Below are 14,596 nucleotides of genomic sequence, written 5' to 3'. Positions count from 1 at the left end.
GCAAATATTTGCTGCGTATCATAAACCTTTCTTGTAACCTAAATATTTAGAAAGAACAGAGATGTAGGAGGATGCTCTACTCTATAAAACATGGAAAAGATAAGAAGCAGCCTCCTAAGCATGCTGACATATTGCAGAAGTATTTTTGCTGCAGCATGAGTGAGCAAAAGGACTTGTTCCTTTTGTTCAGAATATATTTGCTGACTGCAGATGATTTAGAAAAGTAAATGCTTAACTTTTCTTTAAAAGAAAAAAGTGCCCAGCCAGTTCAGTGCTAACAGGGAGGACTGCAGTTGAGAAGAATCAACACCACTACCCCCAGTGATATAAACCCAAGTGTTATCCAAAGTGGTTCCTGAGGTATTCATTAGCACCCCGAAAGCAGTAATAGCTGTAAGATTTTCCTTTAGAGATCACTGATGCTGTGTGGACTGAAGGACAAGAAGCAAGTTGTGCAGTCTGTTGCTAAAAATGGCCTCCTGCTAAAATGCTCCTACATATGCCTGGCACATTTTTGGTTTCTGTCTGTTCATTTTTAAGTTGTTTTATTCTGAGAAATGCATTTTCATCTTATTTTATGCTATTCTCAGCTGTTTACTCGCTTTTCCTTTCATGTACTCTCTGTCTTGGAAGATGGTCCTGCAGAGCCGTCAGAATAATTAAGGTGGAGATAATCAAGGCATTGTTGTGAGGCATTACAAGAAAATTCTCTGCTGCAATCTGTGAAACTCAGGGGCAAGACACTGGATGCCCCAAGGGTTCTTTCTTTAATCTGTTTTCTAGGGACCTTCTCTTTAGGCCCCTGAAATACTTCTATGTTTCATTTAATTGCTCAATTTTTTTAAACTCCGTTTTCAATAATTACCAAAACCTGGTGATCAATCAGCACACCAAATAGAATTTGCCTTTTGACTTTCCCGGTAGAAACATAATTCACGGTGTGTAGCATGTAGGGGAAGGGTGAATGGGCATAGATGCTATCAGAGTTGTTTCATCCAGAGTTACTGACAGCTATTCAAAGGCTGTGATATAGTCAGAGCATTAAAGCAGCACTCTGTTAGGGGAGATACAGGCTCACATCTGTTGGATCATTATCCGATTCTTAACAACATTTGAGTTTGGAAGTATGTCTCTCTCATAGGCTTTATCACCCTAGAAATTACCCTAACTGCCCTTAGTTTTAACTCTAATACCATTACTTTTTGACCTGTTTGAGAGCCTTCCTGATGGCTGAACATAACATTTCTGTTATCTGCTGCCACATTCACCTTCTCATACCCAATTTATTCTTTTCTTTGCAGACCAGGAAAAATGTGATGATGATGACGAGATGGAGAGACTTTACAAGTCGTTGGAGCAAGCAAGCCTGTCTCCCATTGGTGATCGTAGACTGTCAACTAAGAAGGAGCTCAGGAAGTCATTTATCAAGCGCAGCAAAAATCCCTCCATTAATGAGAAACTCCACAAAATTCGAATGCTGAACAGCACATTAAAGGTGAGTTTGCAGATCTTGCCAAGGAAAAGCTTGACAGAAAGAAAGAGTTTGGCTGAAAAAAGAAGCAGCATAGACTTCAGCCAAACTCTAATTATGTATTTACTGAAAGCCCCAGAGAATTTTGTTAAGTTTTCCAATTTTTTTTTCTGCTTCATTGTGAATACTGATCTGTGTTACGTTGTTCAATTTGAACTGGAAGCAGAGGCAATAGCTCAGGAGGGACTTTTCTTGCAGAAGTTCCAGCTCATTTGGAAAATTTAATAAAGAAAACTTCTCTTAGTTAACTGGAAAACTTGCAAGCTCAGCTAAATGCACTAAACAGGGGAGCCTTAAAAAAGGAAGAGCAGACAAAGTACACTGATGATAAAGGACATGAAAATGACCCTGAGCCAAAAAAAGTTTTCCTTATGTGATTATTAGAGAATGTACAGGATGTGCCAAAGCTATTGTAAAGACCTGTAACTAAAATATTTTTAATAACAAAAGCATCCTGCTTTTATGTTGGAAATATATCACGAACTGGAGGAGTGCAGGGGTTCAGGAGCTGTTCCATGAAGGGACTGGTAAATCTGTCTGGAATATGGAGATTTATGGAGCTGTTTACTTGCCAGCATCAAGTGTTAAGGGATTTCAAAGCCTGCTTCTGAATGGTACTGAGGGAAATAGAAAGCTTAACCACAGCATTTATATTGTAAGGTGATGAAAGAATAAATGCAGACTTGAGGCTTCACTTGTTTCTTTTCGTATGCATTTGAAGCAGGAATTGAGTATCTTGTTTCAAATGCATGTTTCTGGCATCAAGCACTGTGAGCTGGAGAAATGCATGTAAAATGGTTGGACTTGATGATCTTAGAGGTCTTTTCCAACCTTAGCAATTCCATGACTCTAAAAACTTATCCTATCAGCACAATCATTGGTTTGATTATTAGTTGCAATGGGAGGCTTGGCTTTGGCACCTCAGCCTGTATTGAAATTTCTGAAAGGTACAATTGTAAAGGGAATTGGGGAGAGAGGCATTCTTCCTGACTCCATATGAGACCTGGTGAAGTCTCTCCTTAGTATCAAAGAGTTTTCAGTGATATGACAGTGACTATTGAAATATTCATTTGCATCAGCAATAAAGGGAGCCCACCACATAACAGAAAGTTAGTTTAAAGAGTATGTGTATTTTGTAAGATAGAAAGCTTCATACAGAAACATTCTGCAAGGTTTTCCCTGACAGGAGCCTCACTAATAAATCTAAGAACCAGTTAGTACAAAATGGAGTTGAATTTTGTGGGAGAGTCACTTTCATTAGTATGGAGCATGAGCAAGGAGGACAACCATGCATTGATTTAGCATGGGAGTATTATATGTTGTGATTAACTTAGGCTTGTCTAACACTTGTATTTAATATGGAAAAATAAGTTTTGGAGTGCTCATAACATATAAAATGTGTTGATCTCTTAGTTTTTGTTGGGGTTTTGTGGTTTTTTTGTGGTTTTTGTTTGTTTGTTTGGTGGGATTTTTTGGTTTTTTTTTTTTCCTTTCTTCAAACTAAGAAACTGGAATATTGGCAAGACAAATATAGCACAGACACTTTCTCATAGACACAAAGAGAGTTCTGTACACAGCAGTGTTTAAGTTAGCCTGTCTGAAAGGCCTGCAGTGGGAAAGTGCTATATTCTTTATATCAGTGGAATTATGTGCTTTTAAAGTAAATTTTCTTAATGTATGAGATATAAGATAATTGGAAATGATCTACTGAAAATTTAAAAATCAGCAATTTTTTGCTTCTAATCCATATGTACTCTGCTTTAATTAAAACCCTATTAGTTTGAGAAGTGATTCATGCAAGTCTCAGTGCAATTTTAGACTTTTGACTCCACATATTTAACAACAGATTAATGTTGCTGCCACAATATATCATTAGCAAAACATGCTTTGAATACTTTGGAAGAGAGGGAAGCTATGTGCAGATGCATCACAGTCTTAGTGAATGTGGGAAATAGTTTTGGTGCTACAGGAGAAATGCCATGGCATGACTTCTTGCCACCAGGTTTGTCCAGTAGAAATACTTCTCTCCTTTCTACCTATCTCCTCTCTTCTTCTCTTAAGCTAACTGCACATATCCCTGCATCAATGCCAGAAGTCTTCCTAAAAGGGCTGGCACTGGGTCTTGAGGGTAGGACATGTGTAAACTACAGTTGAACAAGCTTTTTGGTTTAAAAAGCAGCAAAGGCATCCCAGAGATTGGAGCAGTTGAAGGTTTATTAGAGTAGTAGTGGGACGTGGATGTATAAACAGCTGATTGCTGCTATCAGAAGGTGAAATGAATGCATGGGAATCCTTTCAAGGTGTTTCCAAGGCAGCCACCAGCACAGGGTGTCCTCGGGTATGATGAATGGGTAGCAGCAGGAGAAGATGGTTAGAGCTATTCCATCACTTTCACACACAGACTGGAGGGATGGAGCCTGGCAAAAGTTGTTAAGGCTTGTTATTGCAGCATGGTGCCTCCATTAAGAAGTTACACCTGCTAACTAGGGCTTCTTTATCCTGTGGTCCATTGCAGGGATAGGCAATATGGGCTGGAAAAGCAAAGTGGTTTGTTATGCCACAACATGTGAGGACATCAAAGAACATCAGTATGTGAAAGGAGGATGTAATGAAGACAGAGCCAGGCTATTTTCAGAGGTGCACAGAGACAGGACCAGAAGTGATGGGTCAAACTGAAGGTTTCCCCTGGATATCAAGAAACACTTTTTTACTGTGAGGGTGACCAAGCACAGGTTGTCCAGGGAAGGTGTTGAGTATCCTTGCAGATATTCAAAAGTCATCTCCACACAGCCCTAGGCAGTCTGCAGTAGGTGGCTCTGTTTGAGGAAGGGTTTTCGACCAAATTACTGCCAGAGGTCCCTTCCAAGCTCAACCATTCTGTAGTTCTGTGACATACAGAGTCTCAGTGTCCCCGCATCTGTCACTGTTCACATCTTACAAGTGAACCAGGGTGCCTGCAATATATAGTCTGAGCTGCTCTTGCCTAAAAGTAGATACCATATTTATTAGTAGTAGCTGGTGGTAGACGGCAGCCATATGTGCTCTGGCCACTCTATTGCCAGTGCACAAATTATGTCCAAAATAGTGTGCAGTCCAGCTCCCAGAGAAAAGACATTTATAAAGTGGAATAAGTATTTTTTGAGAAAGTTAGAAATGCTGTGAATTACGGATATAAATGCTGTTGTGTCTGGTTTCATGCAAGTACTGTCTTGTTGAGAGACAGCATAACAATGTGTAATTTTCACATGAATCTTCTCTCATGAATTTTTGTTATGAAGCCTATAAAAAAAATCCAGATGAAACCATAACTGCCTTTAACTGGGAAGAATTTTTGCTGCAGACATAACTTTGACGACCTATGCTCTAAAAATGGGAACAAGCTGCAAGGAGGATGGGTAACTGTCCATCTCCTTGTGACATGAGTCTAATGTTCCCAGAGTGTTTTCGTTAGGGAGAATTATCTTGACAGTTTCTGTGGAAATAACCACTTGTTCTCTTCCTAGTGTAAGGAACATGACTTGGCCACAATTAACCAGCTGCTAGAGGACCCAAAGTTGACAGCAGTGAAGTACAGAGAGTGGAGGAGCACAAATATCATGCTGGTCCAAGATATTTATCAGCAACAGGAGGTCCAGGACATGTCCACAGAGAATTGTGAGGAGCAAGAGATGACTCCACAGCCAATCACTGAAAGTGCTATTTGATCAATGACACATGGCAAGATCTTTCTCCCTGGGTCTTCACGTACAAGCAATTTAAGCTGCTGTACTGGAGGTTTGTTTTTCGCAAGTGTGCTTCAGAAGGAAAACAACCCACTCTCCAAAGTTTTGAATGCTCTTTCAGAACTTATTTAATGTCAAAAGGGCAAGTTCACCAAGGTAAAAAAGCATGCCTGAACTTGGCCTGTGCATGTAAGTCGACTACTTAACAAAAGAGGCAAAGAAATGTTTTTCAGTTTTTGGAGAAGAAAATTGTAAGTGTCCAGCTCCTGGAGGACACAGAACTATGGAATGTGTACTGTATAAATATGAGATCCTTGGGATTGTTTTAACCATGCAACTTACCTTGAAGCTAAACTGATACCGACAGGATGTAATCTACTCTACTTTTACCCTCTACGGTAACCCGATGTATGCATTTTCATCTCTGCACCCATTTACTTTCACCACTCTACCAGTTTAAACTGAGATAAGTAGAAGAGTAATTATGCATTAATTGATACTATAGACAGCTGCCAGGCACCCACTTTGGGCTCTGCCTGATGTTTAATGAGTTTCAAGTTTATTTATGGTCCAGACCAAGAAGGTACTGTCTTTCTACATGAAGAAGAGGTCTCTCAGTTTTGCTAACATATAATTTACTCTTCAGTGAGACAAGTTTCAACTTTTTTTACGGACTTGGAAGAATTCCTTGGAAGATTATGTTCTGCTTTCTTATTTTTGACAACTGGGAGTATACAAGGTACAAGCTCATCCCAGAGTCCAGCTTAAGGAAGGTGATCAAGTTCACAAGGCAGAAGCTAAATAACTAAACTCCTAATGTGGACCTGGAAGTGTAAAACAAAGCTGCAAATATTTTTGTAAATATATGTAATTTTATGGCTTATATGAATGTGACTATGTACTGTATAGATGTTTTATTTATATATTTATATATGCTGAATTTCCTAATATAAATAGGCACATGTGGACCAAGGCCACCCAGATGCGAGTGCTTACAGATTGACTTGAAATGCCTCTTTGTTTTGTGTTCCATTATGGATCACAGTAATGGCTCTACAGCTGAGACTGCCCTGAGACATGTGCTGTGACTCTTTCTTCTGCTTTTATAGCTTTGAGTTTTAGGTGAAGAAAATCTGTTCAATTTAGGGTCTAAAAAAAAGGTTTTCTAGAAAGTTTCAAGATTTCCCTTTGGGAAAACAAAAATAAGAGGTTTTGCTGCAGGATCATGATATTTTGGCTTCATTGTCCTCAGTACAAGGTTTTGGGTTTTTGCCTTCCCCTCTTCTGAAGTATAAGGAATTTTGCAGGGTGTTGAATTTTGAAAAGGAAGAATTACCCCACTATCCTCAAATTAATGCCACTACAGCAACTGTGACAATCTGCACTTCTGTGGATATTTCATAAAGATATTTTTTGTCATTGGTTTTCAATACAGTTTATCTTTTAAAGCAAAATACACTATAGAGATGCAGCCATATTCATTTGTCTTTACACATTATGTGTTTTATCATAGCTTGACTGAGAAAAAAGGTAATGGTGTTAGTGGGAACATGTGAAATCTTTTCCACCTGTGTAGTAATTAGTTTGACTGTTGATATTGCATTTTTAATACTCAGCAGCTTTTCTTTTAAAATAGAGACATGGAAATAGATGAAAATGACTAAATGGGGAAGCAGACAGAAAACCCTGGATAGTTACAAAGCTATTCTTTTCAGGAAATCATCATATAAGCAGTGATTTCATCACTAATTCTAATTAGAAGTTAAACAAGCTTAATACCTGATGTAATTTGGTTTAGAGTAATTGCATCTTAAAAAGGGAGCCCATTTTTAGGATACTTTTTTTGTTTGTTTGTATGGATTTTTTTAAAAATAATTCTTCCACCATTCCCATGGAAATGCTGTCAATTAACTTCTGAGAGCACCCTGAAAATTAGGAGTGTAGGGATTAATCTACTTGGTCCATTTCATTTTTAACTACCTGGTGCTAAGTAATTGATAAGTACTGGAGGTCAAATTATATGTACATTTTCTATCACACATGTGAGTTTCTCACGAAACAAAGCATGTAAACACCATTTTTCTTCAAAAGCATCTTCACTTAAATGTTGAAAAGAAGCACATGCTTAAGTGGCCTGTTCAGCTGGGCCAGACAAGTCAGTGCCTTGCAGTTCTGAGCAAAGTCCTAGTCAACTCCTTTTGCTGAAGTAGATTTGCAGTATACAAAGAAAAGCGCTATGTGGCCTGTACGTGCTGTGTTGGCTCTTTTCACACTGTACTTGTACAAGCACATACACAACAGCCTTCCCAAATAGACAAACAAATGCCCTTGGACTGCCCAAGCTCTTCTATTGGTTCTGATGGATTACATAGCCTAAAATTGCTTTTAAATTACTCTCTTTCAGATGGTCAGTAGATAATTACTCTTGAACTATTGAGGCTTTGGCGACCTGCTGAGAATGGGCTCTATCACCTCTTAGAAAAGAACATAAAATTCTTGAATGGGGTTACTTTAATCCAGTTATAATTTTAACAAATTTCTGTGTTCAGGAAAACAAATGTATGGGTTTTATGCAAGTACTGTGCAGGAAGTCTAACTCCACTCTCTTCAGCTACTATATAGACTCAAAAAAATGAAAAGTGTGAAAAATGCAAAGTGAAAATTGCAGTAAAACCGGATTAATTTTCTGGCATTACTAATTACTGTGACAGTTTTTGCCTGGGTTTATCACAAGGGGTTGCCCAGCAGCGTGAAAGCCATAATCAGAGACAGAATTATGCACAAGCTGACAGCTACAGCGGGGAGCCACCTCAACAGGAGAAATTTGGACAAGTTCTTGCTCTGCGCAGTGATGCTTGGAGTAATTGGTGTTTCTTGGTCTGGATTTGGAAGACCTGCGCTATTGACTCATAGCATAGGGAGCTGTGCATCCCTAGTGTGTGAATGTCAAGAAGCCTTCAACCCTCTGCCTCAAGGGACTTGCTTTGTGTACTTTTTCAGGAGAAAGTATGTGTGCATGGATATGTGCACGTGCACAATTTTTCCTCTGTCAGTAAAGCCAGCTGGTGCAGTAAATGCAACAATGGAGATTTTAACAATATCTAGTAACAATATCTAATTTCAACTCTTTCTGCAGCTTTTCTGGAATTTGAATCTCTCTGTTCTGGTAGTGTACATCTCATGAGATACCAGAATGAGGTGGGATCACATTTCCTTTCCTATAATGGAAGAGATTTCATCTGGGGATTGTGAATAATTTTTACATCTAGCTCTGATGATTCAATAAATACTAGGGTTTCACCTTGTCATGGTTTTAAGTCCAGCTGGAGATGAAGCACCATGCAGTTGCTTGCTCAGGCCCCCTCTCTTTTCCCTCCCCATCCTGGTGTAATGGGGAGGAGAACTGGAGGAGAACTTGTATGCTGAGACAAAACCAGTTTTATAATTTAAAATAAAGTAAAACACAATAATAATGGTAAACAATAATAATGATAATAAAAAGGAAAGAAACCTGAACAAGTGATGCACAATGCAATTGCTCACCACCCACTGACCTGCCAGATCCCTCTTCCCAAACCCAGCTCAGGCCCCCCTTCCAGGTAACCCACCTGGTTTATATACTGGGCATGCTGCTCTGTGGTGTGGAACATCCCTTTGGTCAGTTTGGGTCACCTGTCCCAGCTATGCTCCCTCTAGTTTGTATTTTGTGTACTTCCTCACTGGCAGAGCACAAGACAAGGGAAAAAGTCCTTGACTTAGTATAAACACAACTTAGCAAACAACCAAAATATCAGCGTGTTACCAATACCACTCTCATTTGGAATCCAAAACACAGCATTGTACAGCTACTGAAGAAGAAATTAACTGTACCCTAAATGAAACCAGGAATAAACAGGAATAAATAACATGCTACTTCTCTTTTTTATGCAAATAATTTTAATTTTGGAGGAAACCTTCATATTGAGAGAAAAGGCTGGTTTGGGACAGCCAAAGAGGGAGGGGAAGAAAAAATGTGATGGTATTTGATTTAAAACTGTGTGGAAATTCAGAATTTAAAATTATTTCTTACTTGGAAAAATTATGGGGTGTTACATCTATTGTGTGAGCCTGTAAGCTTACATGTCTATTGCAGATTTAGTATAAAAACCTGTAGTTTTAAACTTTTCAGGTAGCAAAGGAGCCCATGTAAGCATGCATCTATGAGAGGAACTCCATGTGTTGTGGCTGGGGTTTGGGCTTTGGGCTTTTTTTGCTGTTTTGCTTGTTTAGTCATACAAAAGTAACCAATTGTAATGATGGTCCGGGCTTACTTCATTTATATGAGACATGTCTTTCTGTCTAACAGGAAGCCAAAGTGGTTTTCTTATAGTAGTAGAGCCAAAGTGGAATTTCCTGTTTTGTGTGGGGCATTTCAAAGCAGCAGACATTTTAAGATGTCAGTGAGCATTTCCTTGATGCTTGAAGATTTATCCCATTTTGGTTTGCTTCACGCTGCAACATTCTTGCATTTTTTAAAAACTGCCTTCATTATGAACTGAAACAAAATTTGAGGTGAAAAAAGGAAAACAGAACAGAAAAAGCTCTGAGCTAAGATCGTGCTGACATCCACATCTCTGCGTAGGGTAATGGGAGCTAAGTTTGCCAAAAGCTAAGAATTTCAACACTCAGAAAAGATTGTAAAGTGTTGAAAAGAATACTACATTCCTTGAAATTCACTGTGGGAGAAGTTCCAAGACCTGTCTGCTCTGGAAAAATGAATATTTTCCTAATTTGTTTCCTCCTGATCAAAATCCAGAGGGAGTGGTTTATAAGCTGGCAGCAAGCTAAAGATGAAATATGCATGTAATTCATTGATAGCTCAACAGCGTTGATGTATGATCTGGAAATGATGGACTTTAGATGACTCAGCCTGTAACACACAAAATCTATTTCTTTGGGAAAGCACTGTAGCTACCAGTGTCTGTTGCTTATGCACCCCATCTGGTCCACATGAGGTCCATTTTGAGGATGTAGGTGAATGGCCTTTCTATAAGGAAAATATCTTGTGTCATCATACCATAGCTTAGGAACCACTCCCTGTATCCTAGATACCTTAGGACCTGCCCAAATTATTCTGACTCTTGAAGTTGCTTATGGCAGTTTTATCTTCTCCCAGCTAAAAAAAAAAAAAAAAAAAAAAAAGGATATGAAAACACATCTCCCACTCCCACATGAAAAAAAAACTAGCACTAGTCTAGCAAAGATTCACGTAAGTCACCTTATTTATGAGCATTTAGCAAAATAACTCACCTGGTGAAAAGCCATTTGTGCACGCAAATAGCAGTGCTCTTGTGCAAAGCTTTCAGTGCAGGGGACTGGCCCAAGGGAAGAATGGGTGTGTTTGAACTGCACTCTATGTAGAGAGGGAAAGTCATGCACAGAGGAATATTTGCAAGGACATCTATCAGGCAGGGGCAGGGCCTGCAGCACCATGAAAGCACATGGAACCCAAATTTGGTATTTTACCTGCTGAGCCTTTTTTTTTCTTCACTGGTTTAAAACTCACAGCATAATGTTGGCACTCAGCGCTGCCTTTTTACTGCTTGTTGCCTACACGTGTGAATCGATTTTCATGGAATGATGCACACATCTTGCAGAATGAGAGCCTTATGTTTGCACTTGTCAATTAAACACTGAAATGAGAGAATATTTTGCTCAGCCTTTTTTTTTTTAATTTTCACTCTTGATTTTTCAGTTTACTGCAATAAATTAAAATAAATTTTTGCTGGTTCTTTGAACAAGCAATTTCCCTGTGGGACTAATATTATTATTAAGTTGTATAATCTGGAACCAGGAAGAGTCAATGAATGGTTTGACTGAGGAATACCCTCTACTAGTTTGCAATGTAATATTTGAAACTGCTGTTAAATTAGTTAACTCTAATTGGTGGTTGTAGGCATGCTTTAGGAAGATTGGTCTCTTCGGACAGGTATGAGATGTTACTGGATTTTTTTTGGCTCACAGAGCAGCCTGTTTGCATTAAAAGAAGATTGGGATTTTTGTCAAAAGGGTTTCAGTTTAACTGGATAAGCCAGACAGGTCGCAGTATGGTGAAGGTGTGTTTCCTAGGAAATGAGCTTGTCCTAAGGGCTCAAATGAAGGAATAATATCCCTGTCTCTGTCCCCTCTGTTCTCCCAACCTTCTACACGCTGCCACTGCTTGCTTTGGGCTAGTCAGCTAATCATTTGGCACCTCTGTCAGCTCAGCCATGTCAGGCAGCAGGGAAAAAGCACACCAAGCTGGATACTCATCTACAGCGATGATAACTAAAATTGCCTCATGGAGAGGTTCAGTGCCTGACAGAGTCCTCAGAAGGGCAGCAGCTGGATTCTGTAGGCAGAACCAGAAGGAAGAAGAGCTGCGTAAGTGGGAGGGAAGAGGGGGACATTTTCCTCTCAGAAGCAGAGCATTAGCTTGGCTCAGCTTCCCACAAAGTTATACCTTTGCTTCTACCAAGCAATGATTTCTCTTTTTCCCACCTGCTAGACAGGGAGTTGTGAAGACAACCCGAGGAAACAAGTTTTCATGTGATCTCAGCCTGTGCTCTTGCTTTCAATGACTAATGCACGGCCAAACATTTGGTTTCTGGGCCTGAAAGCCAAATTCTACAAAAGAGCATCCAATGACATCTTTCCGTAGGATCCTTCCTGGTATGCTTGTTGCGGGAATGCTGACAGGAAAGGCAGTGGGGCACCATCTGCCTACCCTTATGCCTGCTGTAACACCACACCTCACTGGCTCGGGCTGCCTCTCGTTTGGCTCTTGCTTTTGCTTTACACCCTCTTGTGGTGGTACAAAACACAAGCTGTTCCAAAGTTTTATAAAGGTATCATTGAGTTACTCATTATGATTTGAACATTTGTCTTTTGTCTGCTTAAGAAAACCCGCTGGGCTTTACTGGGCTTGCTTCCTGTGAGCTTGGGCATTCCCTGTGAGCTTGGGATGAGCATGATCACTGGCAACAGAAGAGGGCAAATGCTCCATCCCGGGCATCTGACCCTATTTCATCACTGCTTGTTTTGGAATGGCTCAGTCGTCATTCTTCTTATTATTTTGGCTTTTTATTATTGCTGGAAGAAAGTGCCTACTGTTAGTGAGGAAGTTCCTGTATTATCTTCTTGTTCTCAAGAGATATCCTCGTTGTCACTAGGGGATGTTTCATACTGTCTAACAGAAGCCTTGGCAGTACATGGGATACAGAGTACAGTGACAAACTGCTGTTATTTTGATGGGGAAACGTGCATCTTTCCCCTTTCCACTTCTTGGCAAGTGGTGTCAGTCTTGGGCCGACAAACAAGTTCTTGTACAGCTGGTGGGAAAACACAGCTTCTGCAAACGGGTCTCGGCGTGTTCCTGGTGAAGAAAACTTATCCCTCAGCACAGCCTGCTGGCTGCTGGCAGCACGACAAGCAAGGGGGGAAATGACAGGTTTGTATGTGAGAGGGGAAACAAAAATAAGAGGTTTTGCTGCAGGATCCTGGGTTTTTTTTGCTTCATTGTCCTCAGTAAAAGGTTTTGCGTTTTTGCCTTCCCCTCTTCTGCATGTGTACAACTGTGTAATGGTCTCAGTCCACATTTGAGGAAGTTTTGCAGAGAGGTGACAGCATTTACTGCAGGTGTGAACATGGAGGTGCTTCTGGGACACCAACCCTCTGCAGACGTGAAACAGAAGCAGTAAAATGAAACCGAGGTCAGTCTGAGGATAAAGATGCTCTATGAGGAAGAGTGAGTGAACACCTGAGTGGCAAAGGCAGACACAAAGAAAGGAGAGCTGGTAAATCTGGGGGTGTGGAAAAGGGGTAATTTTGCCTGTGGAAAAATGGGTGGCAAGAGATCAGCGGAACACCACAACTGGCCATACAACTAATGTCTCAGAGGGGAGGATTTTTAGTAGCTGGCTATTTAGCATCCACATATCTCATCCAGCAATTTGTCAAAGCTGTTTTGCAGAGCACCCTGAGGGTTCAGATGTCAGAGATTGTTTTATGGAAAATGCAGTTAAGGTCCATAGTGTGTTTCTGTCCCTTGTGAAATGTTCTGCACATGCCTGATGAAACCCCAAAGCCACTATCATGTTGTGTCACAGGAAAATAGCTGAAAAGTCAGAAGCATTTCCAATGTCCTCAACCCCTGCAATGGCAGCCATGTCCTGGTAATGGACGGGCCTGCCTGTGCTCTTGCAGCCCCGTTGCTGAACTAGGATGTTTGTTTCTAAGGTGCATTTTCCTAAATCTTATTTTTTTACAGACAGTAAATTCAGTTCACCTTGGCTAGCATTGCTGCTGTTACAGCAGCAATGAAGATGACTCTGATAGTAGTGTCATTGGCTGTGAAATTTGGAAATTTTGCTCTACAAATGTCAGGAGGAGCTCCAAATAAGATTTCATACTCTTGCAAAACACACATATCACCTTCCCAGATAGATGTGATATTTCATCATGAGCATAATTTGTTTTCTGTGAAGCAATTTATTCTGTTCATCTTGCTGATGACAAATTGAGGCAATTCAGGTGGCTGTGTTGTTGCTGAAATGGGTTTTCTAACACAAGAAAAAGAATGACTTATGGTGCTGATACTATTTGGAAGAAGCAGATGAGAATCTCAGGACTGAGGCAGCAAACAAAGCTCAGCACTTTGGAGACAATGACACAAATGATATCTTGAAAAGAGGATATGGAAATTTAGCTCATTAGAGAGAGAAAAGAAGCCTATCCCATAAGGAATCAGAGAAATGATGAAGGCAGAGTTTGTGTGACAGCACTGTTCATACAAAAATCAGTGTGTGAAGTAACCCCTGGGAATAAAGTTCAGATGCAGGAAGGTATTGACTGGTTGAGGAGCACAGCTGCTCTGGAGGATTGTAGGGTGACCTGGTTGGGCTATAGCCCGGGCAGGACTGGACAGCTCATCAGCTGACTTCTGGAACTAGCTTAATGACACAAGCTTGGCAAGAGGATCCCATGGAAAGAGAAACACAGGATGCAAAACTACCTTAGTTCCTAAGTTCCATTTGTTTCATAGACACCACCTGGCAAGGTAAGCAGAGCATCCAGACATAGTAAAACCTGTCTTGGTGTCAAGACAGGATGGGAAGGTGACATGAGGGAAACCACAGTAGGTTCAGTTCCCAATGACATGTTTGTATGTAGTAGGCAGCTGCAATAGGTCAGCACCCTGGGCCTGAAACATGATGGCACTTTTGGCAATGTTCACAATTCAGTTTCTCCAGCCTTCAGTCTTCCAACGATTTTGCTGCTTTGGAAGATATGAAATCCCAACACATGGGTTTACACCTTCCCTGAT

General features: G+C 40.3%; 1 protein-coding gene across 6 annotated transcripts in view; it reads left to right on the top strand.

Annotated features, from left to right (window-relative positions):
- The window catches only part of IPCEF1 (interaction protein for cytohesin exchange factors 1), an 84,061-nt gene extending 73,579 nt beyond the window's left edge, over nucleotides 1-10,482 (top strand). For all 6 annotated transcript variants that reach the window (XM_048299872.1, XM_048299871.1, XM_048299870.1 and 3 more), the window contains 2 exons: nucleotides 1,302-1,495; nucleotides 5,035-10,482. In XM_048299872.1, coding sequence (XP_048155829.1) covers nucleotides 1,302-1,495; nucleotides 5,035-5,235 — 395 coding nt within the window. In that variant the 3' untranslated portion in view covers nucleotides 5,236-10,482. The remainder of the gene's footprint in view (nucleotides 1-1,301; nucleotides 1,496-5,034) is intronic.
- Nucleotides 10,483-14,596: the final 4,114 nt, after the last annotated feature.

Source organism: Corvus hawaiiensis, chromosome 3 (genome assembly GCF_020740725.1).
Source record: "Corvus hawaiiensis isolate bCorHaw1 chromosome 3, bCorHaw1.pri.cur, whole genome shotgun sequence".
Lineage (NCBI taxonomy): Eukaryota > Metazoa > Chordata > Aves > Passeriformes > Corvidae > Corvus > Corvus hawaiiensis.
The sequence above is the reverse complement of the archived record's forward strand: the minus strand, read 5'-3'. Positions and strand labels throughout refer to the sequence as shown.